The sequence below is a fragment of the Melospiza melodia genome, chromosome 27 (assembly GCF_035770615.1).
Source record: "Melospiza melodia melodia isolate bMelMel2 chromosome 27, bMelMel2.pri, whole genome shotgun sequence".
NCBI lineage: Eukaryota > Metazoa > Chordata > Aves > Passeriformes > Passerellidae > Melospiza > Melospiza melodia.
Genome location: NC_086220.1, coordinates 6925446 through 6938404, shown reverse-complemented (window position 1 = coordinate 6938404; position 12959 = coordinate 6925446). Strand labels below are relative to the sequence as shown.

At 48.9% G+C, this 12959-nt stretch overlaps 1 protein-coding gene across 1 annotated transcript; it reads right to left on the bottom strand.

Moving 5' to 3' along the window:
• Positions 1-107: 107 nt before the first annotated feature.
• On the bottom strand, positions 108-12106 carry GNL2 (G protein nucleolar 2). The gene is made up of 16 exons (XM_063177699.1): positions 11797-12106; positions 11630-11714; positions 9396-9490; positions 8376-8515; positions 6955-7139; positions 6633-6699; positions 5393-5551; positions 4745-4858; positions 4470-4598; positions 3371-3475; positions 3114-3272; positions 2862-2984; positions 2109-2539; positions 1403-1482; positions 681-772; positions 108-288 (listed from the first exon to the last, which is right to left on the bottom strand). The coding sequence occupies exons 1-16, from the start codon at positions 11858-11860 to the stop codon at positions 139-141; spliced, it is 2178 nt and encodes a 725-aa protein (XP_063033769.1). The 5' UTR covers positions 11861-12106; the 3' UTR covers positions 108-138.
• Between the last annotated feature and the right edge of the window lie 853 nt (positions 12107-12959).

Sequence of the window (12959 nt, the reverse complement as noted above, 5' to 3'; positions counted from 1 at the left end):
AAACAAAGACAGAGATGCTGCTCCTGGGGCCAGGACAGACCGGTCACACTGGGCTTTGAACAGGAACCGCAAGTTTTATAGTAAAAAAAGCCACCGCATACTAGAGCTGTTTTATGTAAAATTTAATAGAATAAGCAGCTATTGCTTATGGTTGTATTTTTTGTGCTTTGATCTTTGTCCCTCCAAGCCAGTTTTTTTCTTGTTCTTATTCTTATTTTTCACGTTGTGAGTTTCATAATAGCGGACTCCGACTTTCTTGGAGCGCTGCTGCCTCTCGGCTCGTCTCCTCTGCAAACACAAAACACATTAGCAAATCCCCAGCATCCAGAGCCTCAGTGTCTGCAACTCTCCAATGGTGTTCACTTTGCATTCCACACACGTTAAGTAAAATAAATAATTTCAAACAAAATGTTACTGATGTGACTCTGCACAGAACCCACCCGCCCTGCTCTTATGGGAGAAAACTCCATTTCGGTCTTTGCAGCAAGACACAAAATTCAATCTGGTGTGCGTAGTCAGGTAAGAGGGAGGTGACAGAAGTTGTCACATTCATAACAGAGTTCAGATTTCATTGCCCTTCTGTTCATGCCCAAAGTCTCAAAGCTCTTTAGTGATATGGCCAAGGATAGAAAAGCCAGCTGATTTCCCTGCTCAGCTGTACTACAGGAAAGAACACTTACTTCTTTGGATGTGAGTTTCTTACAAGGCTGTTTACCCAACTGGTCATCATCATCACTTTCCTCTTCTTTCATCTTTCTTTTCTTCTCTATGCCTGCAAACAGCAGAGATCATGCCCTTGGTATCTTCCAGAACATTCATTTGTTTGAAGAACTGCAGGCTGAGGTCACCATTTCAACTCCTTGAGCAACATATTCCCTTGGCTGTATTTAAGAGCTTCTACCAAAACAACATGAATGTTCCTCACAAGAGAATCACAGCTATTACTGTGAAAACTGCTCTTGAGCAGCAGGTTGCTCCAGCCTCAGCCAAGTCCAGGAGAATTCCACAATCCTGTCAGAACAGGGCTCTCACACTGGATTGTGCCTTTACTAAAACTGACAACAACTCAGTAAAAACTTATAGCTTGAAGTATCTCTGCTTTTATAACATCCCAAATCCCATCCACTCCTTCCTGTAACACCCAGGGCTGCTCTGGCTGCAGCCTGCTGGGAGCCCAGGCTGCTGGAACTCAAAAATTGCCTTCACTGTATCCTCCCTCACTGAGAGGGACACCTCCCATCACACACAGCTGTTGCACAGGAAGGCTACACCAGGTCAGCAGCAGCCCTTGGGACAGCTAAAGGGAGATTTAAGTAGTTTTAGGGGAAAAGATCTTGCACACAGGATCCAGTGGATGCTTCTCCCCTTAATGCCATTTTTTTCTCTACTAATCTTATTTTACCTCTGTCTCCAGTTTCTTTGGGTTCTTCAGCCTTCTCCACGGATTTTGCAAACACTTGGTCACTCAGTCGCTTGGGGATTCTATGGGAAGATAAAACCAGCAATAAAAGATTGTTGTTACACAAACAGTGACCACCTCTGAGAAGCCATCAGACTCCAGCAGATCCCAGTCCCCTGACAGCATCAAAGCCAGTCTTTGCACCAGAATATTGCAATACCCCTGTTGCTGGAGTTGTTGTGCTTGTGTGCTATATGAGAGAGAAAATGTAGCACTTAAACCTTGAAATCTCCCTCCTCATAAAGCTGGTGGGTGAACTTTGCTAAAACTGGGCCTGCTATATGGGCCAGGACTCACTGCACATGCATGAACACCCAGGGATATCCAACCTTGGGATTATCCAACATCAAGGAGAGATCCAAGGATGCAGTATTGCTGCCCAGTTAACCAAGATAATGCTAACTCCAATCCATAGTTTAAGAGGCAGCTTTCCAAAAGTGAGAACATTTTTAATTTGCTGGTAAATAGCAGCTCCTGGAATAATCTTTCAAAAACAAACTGCTACTTGGCCCAATTCCCAACCCTTATAGCTAAGCCAGATAAGCTGTGGCAACTTATGTGTGTCAAGCAAGTCAGAAATGGAGTCAATCTACAGCAGAGCCTCATCAACCCTTTCTCCCCCTGCAATACATTGGACAGATTCAGGTACCTTATTGCTGAGAATCTCTTGGCCTTAGCTTTATCCAAAAATTTTCTGTATTTTGCAATCTTGTCCTCCAAAGCTTTAAGAACTGCTTTAGAGCTCTCCTGCACATCTGGTGCCATCTGCAATTCCTCCTCTCCTGGATGTTCCTCATTCTCCTCGTCCTCCTCTTCCTCCTCCTCTTCCTCCTCTCCAGTGGATTCATGGTCAGTGTCATCAAAGCCTGGCACATCCACAGGAACCAGGTCTTCTTCTGAGAACTGAGGTGCCACGTTAATCCTGCCAAAGTTCTGCCGCACGTGGGACATGAGCTGCCTGATTTCATTGTTTGTGCTGCTCCCCTCCTCTGCTGCCTCCACAGCTGGTGCCACCAACTCAGAGACTTTCTCCTCAGTGATATCTTGGCTGGATGTCACAGCTGCTTCCAGCACAGGAGGCTGCAAGGAAGAGCAGGGTGTATTATCCCCAAAGTCTGTCCCACCATCTCCAGGAACAATTTTCATTTTCTCTCATCAGAAAAAGCCTAAGATGACAACATGATTACTGACATTACTCATAGTAATAATGACTCAGACATCTCTGTAAAGAGCACTGCTACCTGGTCCTCACAAAATTCAGGTGTCACATGAAGGACCATGCTTGGGCAGAGCCCAGGACATGCACTGCCAAAAATCCATGGCACTCTGGGAGAAGCAGCAGTGAATACCATTAGGAATATCAAATATGAAGGAAGAGGAGACACAATCATCACATTCTTACCTGGGGAGCTGGCTGACCTGCCACTGGTTCTTCCATTGGTGGCATCACAAAGAAAGGGATTCTGCCCCTCTGCCAGTCATTGAGAACCATCTTGCTCACGGTCTGCAAGTCAGGCTCACCACCCTGACAGAAACAGAAGAGTTTATGTCCATGTTTGTGGGGCACACAGCCCTCCCATGCCCCATGAGCAACAGAACCATTGCCATTTCCCATGTTCATCTTCCAGCCCACAAATGCAGGAAGCTGGCACACCTTTAGCAGTTTTCCAGTCCTAGCAGCAAGTTTCTCAAGGAAGTCCACTGTATCTGTCCAGCACTCAATTTTGTATGTCTTCCTGATGTACTCCTCTTTGGCTCTTTCCAGCACAGCACAAATATGGTCTTCAGGGCTCTTAATCTTTTCAACTTGAACCTGAAAAAGCACAGCAGAGCATCAGCAGAGGATCAACCCTCTGAGACCATCACAGTGGGAACAAGCAAAGCCTCCCAGCCCCCAGTGCAGGCACATACCACTCCCTTGAGCACAATGTCTGTCTCTGAGTCTCCTGATGGATAAACCACCCCGGGGCAGTCGATGAGGAAGATCCGCCGCATCAAGGTGATGTACTGCCACACCTGCAAGAGAGCAGCAGCTCCCATCAGCACCTCCACACAGGCCTTGCTTCATTCTTGCAGCCCAGAGCCAGAGAAACAGAGCCTGAGTGCTCCAGATTGCAAGGCAAGATGTGTTCCATTACCATCAGTATGGCAGATTATCTTTGGTCAAGTGGGCAGTATGCATTATCTCTCTCTATGAGTGACCACTCTCACACCTCCCTCTGGGTGGACACACCTGCTGATAACAGCTACTGAATGTCCCTGCATGGCTGATAAGAACTACAGCATCCCATTGGGAGATGGGAGCCCAGAGGGAGGAGCCAAGCATTCCTACCCGGATAGAATCTGGAGATTCTGGAACACCAGCACGGCTTCTGCACTGGATTGCCCAGAGGAACAGCAGCTGCCTCTGCCCCTGGATCTTCAGAGGCAGAGACTGCACCTTTCTCCAGGATCCCTGCTCCAGCAGAACCAGCCCTGACACTGCAGGAGGGCTGAGCCACAATTCCAATGGCACTGCTGCCAACAGCCTGACCCACAGGGTGTCAGGTTGGGTTCTGACTCTGGCAGTGTTGGTTTAGTTCACTGCATTGTTTATTTTATCCTTTTATTTTCTTCCCTATTAAAGAACTGTTATTTCCTGCTCCCATATCTTTGCCTGAGAGCCCCTTAATTTAAAATTTATAGCAATTCAGAGGGGTGGGGAGGGTTTGCATTCTCCATTTCAGGGGAGGCTCCTGCCTTCCTTAGCAGCCTCCTGGCTTTCCAAACCAAGACACTGACCCAGCATTTGGATCAGGGAGTGAGGGCAGCTGAGCATTCCCATCACAGCCCTGCAGTACAGCAGGGTGGGAATTGGGGAATGCTGCCAGAGCAGGGTCTCAGATCAGGGACTGTCCATGAGCCCCTCCTCAGGGTCCCACAACCTGTGCAGGTCAGTGCAGAACCTGACAAGGTCACTGGGCTGTTTCACATGAGCACATTTGTATCTTTAGCACTGGGATGTTCCTACCTTTGTCTCCCCTGCAATGGGGGCCACACTGCAGACCTTCTTGGACCTCAGGGTATTGATCACTGAGCTCTTGCCAACGTTGGGGTAACCAATGAATCCCACACTGATCTGCTTCTTGTCAGAGTGTAACTGGTGAGAAATAACAGACCCTTTTACATCTTGGAGTGAGGGACAGAATTACCACTGCAGTCCTGAACCCCAATTGCTAACAAAGCAAAAGACCACACACAGTAACCCCCCCAAACCAACCACAGATCCCCAAAATCGTTTTGTACCTTTCCAAACTGCCTGAGGAGCTGGATGAAGGCACCTTTGCCGAATGGGTTTGTGAGGCTGGCATGGAAAGCAAGTGTTGGATACTCCTGGGAAAGGACAGTGACCCAACGCTTCTGCAGAGGCAAAGAGAACTGGGTTAGAGACTGGGGCTGGACAGTGACACTCTGAGCTCAGAGAGGAGGACACAGCCTCTGCACTGGGCTCACAACTGCAACATGAACATTGCTAAGGAAGAACCTTTGAAGCACTTCCCCAGCCCAACAGTATTGTTTGTATTAAAGACAAACAATTTCCCAAAAACGCCTTCACTGCTAGCTAAAACTCATTAGTTTAATGACATAAAGCAAACCAGCTGGGGTGGATATGGATCCTAGGCAGACTAACATTTAGCACACTCTGGAGACAACAGCTGAACTGTTAAATCCAGACAGAGGAAGTAGGGAATTTGTGGCTGGCGTGTGTTGCTCAACTTGGCCAAACTTGGACAGATTTACATGGTAATTGTTACTTTTACTGCAGGCAAGCAGAGAACTCCCAGTGCCCCAGTTGCAGTACGCCCTTCCAGACCAGCATGGGGACTGGCACAGAGCTACAGCCACAACAGGAACAAAGAAGGTCCACAGAATAACAGGCAGGACTGTGCTTACAGTGGCCCAGGTAGGAATGAGATCACATTTGTTCAAGACAAAAATGAGATGTTTCCAAGGCTTCTCCTTTTTAAGGTAGGATTCCACGTGAGGGGAGCGAGTGCCCATGGGATCTCGGGCATCCAGAACTTGAACAACAACATCTGATGAGTCAATCACCTGAAAAATATAAAAAAAAAACCACACAGAAATAATGGATTTTGCAGAAAGCAAGGTATCTGTACCTCCCAAATGAAAACTAGTGATATTTGAAACTATATAATTAATTAAAAAACCTTGTATCCCTCACAAACTGCTAGTTCCCCACAGACAAGTGAAGTTCAGACTAACATCCATTGATGCTCTACTCTCTCCTCTCCTAAATCCCCTCCAAATTCAGCCTGGAGAGCTGAACAACTTTTACCTGCTCTTATGCACCAGGGAAAGAAACCACTACACCCAAATGGGAAAACTAAAGTGCTGCAGCACACAAACCCCCAGTGTTCATCCTCCATTCAGCAACAACTCCCTTCTCCCATTTCATAATGCATCAGGGTATAAAGGATGTTTTCTGGACCAATATGAAACACACAACCAAGCAGGAACCTGCTGTTAGTCCACGAAGCAGCTACAGCAGGGAGCTGTCATTTATGACTTGTTTCAAGCCAAGTGAATTTGTTTCACAGCTTTTTCCTGCAGTTTTGGCAGCCTCTTACTGAAATCTGTTTTGCTGAACCATTCCCAGGGCTTTTAGATCCAAATGAAAAGGTTTTTAGCTACATTCAGAAATTCAGAGCAAAAAGTCAAACAATTTCACACCTAGAGAGTCACAGAGAGCACACAAACTGCTCATACCACCCCGATTCACTCAGTCTCCATTTCTCTGGCAGCCACGGTGGCTCATGGAGAATTGAGGGTCAGAGCTCTCCCAAGATGACCCCATCAACATGCCAGATGTTTTTAGCCTAAAGGAACTAAAGGGAACATGACTCTTTTACTTGTGGTGAAGACCCAGGAGTCCAAGAGAAACTGATACCTTCACTCTGCCAGTCCTCTTCTAGATCATGTATTTTAAGAATGTTTGTTCCTGCAGGACAAGAGCTCAAGAATCAAGCTCAGTCAGGCAGAGATTTAGAAATTAAAATCTACTCTTTTTGAGTTTTTCTCATTGTTGCTGTACAGGATTTCAGTGCTGTGCTGAAGCCCCTAACTGTGTAAAGGCTGACAGATGTGATTGCTGTAAAATCCAAGTGCCATTTACCTTGTAGAGCTCACCCCAGATTCTTTTGGACTGTCCTTTCTTAAAGATTTCCTCTTGTGCTTCATCCCTAGAAGACATCACCAGAAACATCAGCACCACAGATACAGAGTCAGGATCATCTTCTCTTAATCCATTTACAGACAAAAGAGGGGACAAAGCCCAAGTAACAACTGGTATTTAGCCAAAACCCCACATTCAGCTCATCTCCTTTTCCTTCCTCCTCACACAGTAACAACATTGATGGAGGTACCAGATCCATATTTAAAAACAAGGCTGGCTTTTCCTATATGTACACAATGAATAATTTTTCCTTTCCAGTCACCTTACACCAGTGTCCTCTGTCACCAGGTCTCGGTCCTTGCCCTGGTCATAAGACTCTGACGAGGCCTCAGCATTCTCCACCAGAGACTGCACATCACTTGCAGACAGATTTGGTCTTTTCCTCTGTGCTTTGGGGCCAAACGTTGTTTCAAATGTTTCTGTGTCAAGAATGTGAACTCTGGAGGTCTGAGGAAAAACAGGTTGGTTAAAAAAAACAAACCCCAAACACCATTTTTTTCCAATCTCTCGTGACACACAGGAAAAGAGCCCCAAGTTCAACACAGCCCTGGCAGCCTGTAAGTGACAGGCACTTCCTTAATAATGTTTGAGTTTTCCACTTCAAGCTTTGAGAAACACAAGAGTGGATACTTAATAAGCAACAAAACATTCTGCACTTGCCAACGAGCCATGCTTCAGTTCTTCCACCATAAATGGTGTCAAATGCAATTACAGGCACCGTGATGAAAATTCAGCTGCTATCTTTGATCACTGCTTGTTTTTCTAGCAAGAGCACAAATCTCGCCAAATTCTCAGATTTTTGTCAGGGATAATTACAATCAAAACTAGATTTTAAAGCTTGCAATGAAAGCCAGCTTGTCTTGGAACAGCAAACAGTGCATGGCTGAAAGGAGCAATTTGTTTTTGTAATGCATGTTTTAACACAACCTTTTCCCTAATTTAAATAATGTTCTTATGACATGAACTTGCAAAGTTTCCATATGACAAAACAGCTACCAATAGTCCAAAATAATGGTTTAGACACAGTGAAAAAATGGCAGTAACTAAAATTGGATGTACTAGAAATGAAGGGTGAATGAAGAAGAATTTCTGGTACAGGGTAAAACACGTGTTTGAGTTGAAATTCATCATGTGAGTGTCTGCAGGGTGCAGCAGCCTCAGGAAAGGAACAGAAGCTGTTAGAGGCATTAGAACTTCAAAAGACCACACACAGTAACCCCCCAAACACCCATTAACCTATCAGAAATCAGATCATAATATGACAATATCATAACCTGTCACAGAATCACAGAAGGCTTTGGGCTGGAAGGGACCTTAAAGCCCATCCAGTGCCACCCCTGCCATGGCAGGGACGCTTTCCACTGTCCCAAGTGGCTCCAAACCTGGCCTTGGGCACTGCCAGGGATGGGGCAGCCACAGCTGCTCTGAGTACCCTGTGCCAGGCCTGCCCACCCTCACAGAAAAGAATTTTTGGGGTCATTTCCTATTGGAAAATGAGAATTTTTATTAAATAATATATCTCTCTTTGCTCTCACTTGATGGCCACAGTGACAGGGAATCAGAACCATCCTTCCCCAAGGAATCCACTCCAGCTGCCCCTTGTAGAAGGCAGCATTTCCCAGTATTTCCCAGACTGATCAGAACAGCAGAGCTGCTCACAGCTGTGCACACAGGGATACCCACGTGTGGTTTGATCCTGTCGTGGAACAGGGACATGGGCAGCTTCTTCTGCTTCATGATCACCCTGTAAGGATCCTTCATCACAGTCTCCATCTCCTCCTGGAATTTCTGCAGGGATGATTGCTTGATCACACGAGTATTTCCTGTAAAAAAACAAACATCACACCTGGCCATTCCTGATCTCAACTGCTCCAACTGGGGACACTAATAAAACATGAGCTTTGCATCTAGAAACAAAAATATCAGTGAAAACAAAAAGGGTTTTACTTGAGACCAAGCCCAAAGAAGCAGCCAATCCCTTTCTTTGCCACCATTTATAGGAAATTTTAAAAGTATCTTTAGGATATTTACTAGCCATACACATGGGCAAACCTTGGGGAACAAAACAGGAGCCAAAATAACCCCCCTGAGGGAGAGCAAAGCCCCAAAGCACAGGTACAGGCAAGGGGTGACAATGATGCCTCAGGATTTCAGCTTTTCTATTTTTCATGTATTTGAAATCCCGCAGTTCTTTAGTGTATAACTCCAAACTCCACAGTGTGAGCTGCTGCTTCCCCATTTTGGGCAGACACAACAATTCCTCTCCAGGCCTGGCAATCAAGGACACCTCACTGCCTCAGGCCCCAGAGATGGAAACAAAAGTGAGTTGGGGGGAGCAAACTTGGAGTAAATGACTTCATTAGCTGAAGCTGGAATTGGAAGATGAACCCCCAATATGCAAATGGACCAAACTTATAAAAAAAGTGTGAAAACTCATGACCTGTCATCCATTTTAGGTGGCCCTTGGGGGACTTTGTCTGCCCTAAATGTACCTGGAGGTCCTTCAATAAATAGAACTGCTTTTTATTCCCTTAATTTTGTCTGCCCTCTGTTTTTAGGCAGCCCCACAAGGCATCAACAACAGCAGGGGTCCCTCTCCTTCCCACAGAGCTCTCAGATCACCATTCTGAAACAAACCCCTTCCATCACACTAAATTCAACAGCTTTGAAGCTTGCTGAGTCTGGAATTTGGACAAAACTCACCAAACCATTTGATATTTGGTTCCACTCTTGCAACAGTGCCTGGTGCCACAGTTGACTGATACTGCAGAGGTTTGATGATTTTGCCACGTTTGTTCCTGAGGGACAAATGAAGAAATGTCAGTGCACAAAGGGCAGCACTGACCCCTCAGGCCCTGTGTGTGCCAGGCCAGAAGCAGAAGCACAAAATGCAGAGGGACTGTGATGGTGTTCACAGGGTTCTTGGATGAGGGATGAGGATCTGACTCCATGTTTCAGAAGGCTGATTTATTATTTTATGATATATATTACATTAAAACTATACTAAAAGGATAGAAGAAAGGATTTCACCAGAAGGCTGGCTAAGAATAGAATAGGAATGACAAAGGTTTGTGGCTTGGCTCTCTGTCTGAGCCAGCTGTGATTGGCCATTAATTAGAAACAACCACATGAGACCAATCCCAGATGCACCTGTTGCATTCCACAGCAGCACATAATCAATGTTTACATTTTGTTCCTGAGACCTCTCATCTTCTCAGGAGGAAAAAATCCTAAGGAAAGGATTTTTCATAAAAGATGTCTGTGACAGAGGGACCCTTCCTCTGCAGTGGTGAATGCTGCTGTGCATCCCTGAGGTGAGTTACCCAACCTGAGTGGCACTGATGGCAGTCACAGCCCTTGGTGTCACTCCAGCCTGGCCAGACCCTCCCTGCAGCTGCTTGTGGCAGCCAGGAAGGGCTCCTGGGGCTGCAAAAGGCACCAGTGCTGTTTTCTGGCAAACCCCACTGAGCTCTCTCACAAAGCCCTTTAACCAGCTCTGCAGGACTCACCCACACAGGATGTACAAGAGGAGACCTGGTCTGAACTCAGCAATATCTCAAAATCCCTCCTTCTCATCTGCTCCCCAAACAGGGGGAAATTTGGCACAAGAAGCCAAAGAAGGTGATGTGAAACAGAACTGCCATGGCACAGCCAGGTGGGTGCTGCTCCCCTGCCATGGATGTCTGTGTGTGGGACAGGGGCACCCTCTGTGGAGATGCTGAGGGAGCTGAGGCTCTTCAGGTGTTTGGGGGGAGATTTTGAGCTTTGCTGCTGTGGGAAATTCAGGAATTCTGTGTGGTTTGGGTCTCTCCAGGCAGATGCATCAAGTGTTTTACACCTGTATCCTGGGTACATCACTGGGCTGCTGAGAGCTCAGGATCAGGCTGGGATCAGGATCAGGATCAGGCTCAGATCAGGCTGGGATCAGGCTCAGGATCAGGCTGGGATCAGGCTCAAGATCAGGATCGGGCTGGGATCAGGCTGGGATCAGGCTCAGGCTGGGATCAGGCTCAGGCTGGGATCAAGCTTGGAATCAGGCTCAGGATCAGGCTGGGATCGGGCTCAGGATCAGGATCAGGCTCAGATCAGGCTTGGAATCAGGCTCAGGCCTCTGATCAGGCCTAGGATCAGGATCAGGCTCCCCAGCTCACAGGGTTACAGAGCCCACCACAGAGCAACTCTCAAAGTTTCCATATGACAAAACAGCTACCAATAGTCCAAGATAATGGTTTAGACACCATGAAAAAGTGGCAGTAATTAAAACTTGATGCACTAGAAATGAAGGCTGAATGAACAAGAATTCCTGGTGCAGGATAAAACACGTGTTGGAGTACAAACTCATCATGTGAGTGTCTGCAGGGTGCAGCAGCCTCAGGAAAGGCACAGAAGCTGTTAGAAGGATTAGAACATCACCTGGCACATTAATGTATCACAAATCAAATCATAATATGACAGTATCATAATCTATCACAGAATCAAAGAAGGCTTTGGGTTGGAAGGGACCTTAAAGCCCATCCAGCGCCACCACTGCCATGGCAGGGACACCTTCCACTGTCCCACTGCCCTGCCCAGCCTGGCCTTGGGCACTGCCAGGGACCCAGGGACAGCCACAGCTGCTCTGGGCACCTGTGCCAAGGCCTGACCCTCACAGGGAACAATTTTTATGGTAATTTCCTATTGGAAAACGAGAATTTTTATTAAACAATGTATCCTTCCTTCCCAGTGCCAGTCCCAGCCAGGGATCCAGGGACAGCCACAGCTGCTCTGGGCACGCTCTGCCAGGGCCTGCCCACCCTCACAGGGAACGATTTTTGTGGTAATTTCCTATTGAAAAACAAGAATATTTATTAAATAATGTATCTTTCCTTCCCAGTTCCAGTCCCGAGGCGTTCTGGGGCCTGTCCCGGGATCGCGGCCAGGCCGGGCCGGGCCCTCACCTGCGCTCCTTCTGCCGGTACATGTTGAGCCGCCGGATGGTCGCTCGGTCCCGCATGTTGTTCCCTCCCTCGCCCCCGATGCGATCTGCGGAGACAAGAGAACATCAGCCCCGCTTCGCTCCGGTTCGCTCCGGTTCAGCCCGCCCGGCCCGCGGCCCTGCCCGTACCGGGGTTGGTGCTGGCGCGGGAGGGGTTGATGGAGCAGCGGCCCTTGTAGCGCGGCTTCACCATGGTGCCGGTGTCGGTATCGGTGTGTGTGAGGGTTCCGGTGTCGGTATCGGTGTGGATGCGGGTGCCGGTATCGGTGTGGATGCGGGTTCCGGTGTCAGTATCGGTGTGGATGCGGGTTCCGGGGCCGGTATCACTGTCGGTTCGGGTTCCGGTGCCGGTATCGGTGCCGGTGCCGGTATCGGTGCCGGGACAGGCCCGGAGCGCTCAGGCCGGGCCGCGGACACGCGCCCGGCACTTCCGGCGCTCAGCAGCGCCTGACGCAATTCCGGGAGCACCGCGCGGCGGCGCAGGCGCAGTAGCACCTCCGGGCCCGGTTGCCACGGCAACCTCGGCTCGGCCGGCCCGGGTCTCTTTGTGTCACCCTGTGTCACCCGTGTCCCCTCCGTGCCCCCGTGCTCTGTGTCACTGTGTCCCGTGTCAATGCCCGTCTCTGGAGTGGCGGTGCCCGCCCGGAGCGCCGCAGTGTGGCCGGTCCGGCCCGGGCCCCGCGGGGTGGTTGGGAGGCCCGGCGGGGGCGCTGGCACGGGAGCCCCCATTGTTCGGGAATGGAGTTTGTGCAGTGACACATCATGGAAATGGTTCGGGAGAGCGGCGGGAGCGCTCCCTGCCTATCGCTGGGATAGGGGTGGCTGGTGTGACACTGGGGCTGCTGGCGTGACACTGGGGCGGCTGGTGTGACACTGGGGTGGCTGGTGTGACACTGGGGTGGCTGGTGGGATACTGGGGCGGCTGGTGTGACACTGGGGCGGCTGGTGTGACACTGGGGCGGCTGGTGTGACACTGGGGTGGCTGGTGGGATACTGGGGCTGATAAAGGGGCACTGGGGTGGCTGGTGGGATACTGGGGCTGATAAAGGGGCACTGGGGTGGTTGGTGGGATACTGGGGGCGCTGGTGGGACACTGGGGTTGCCAGAGGGCACTGGGACAGCCATAGGGACACTGGGGCTACTCATGGGACACTGGGACAGCCAGAGGGGCCCTGGCACTGCCAGAGGGGCACTTGGACAGCCAGAGGGACAGTGGGGTGGCTGTTGTGACACTGGGGCTGCTGGTGGGACACTGGAGCAGCCAGAGGGACACTGGGGCAGTCAGGAGGACA

What these genes read in the sequence shown, in the direction of transcription:
- GNL2 (XM_063177699.1), bottom strand. Translation starts at nt 11,860, where the DNA reads ATGGTGAAGCCGCGCTACAAGGGCCGCTGCTCCATCAACCCCTCCCGC. An exon ending in ACAGAGGACACTGGTGTAAG is followed by an intron (nt 6,700 to 6,954) that starts GTGACTGGAAAG and finishes GATGTCTTCTAG; the next exon opens with GGATGAAGCACAAGAGGAAA. An exon ending in CAGGTCAGCCAGCTCCCCAG is followed by an intron (nt 2,540 to 2,861) that starts GTAAGAATGTGA and finishes TCTTCCTTGCAG; the next exon opens with CCTCCTGTGCTGGAAGCAGC.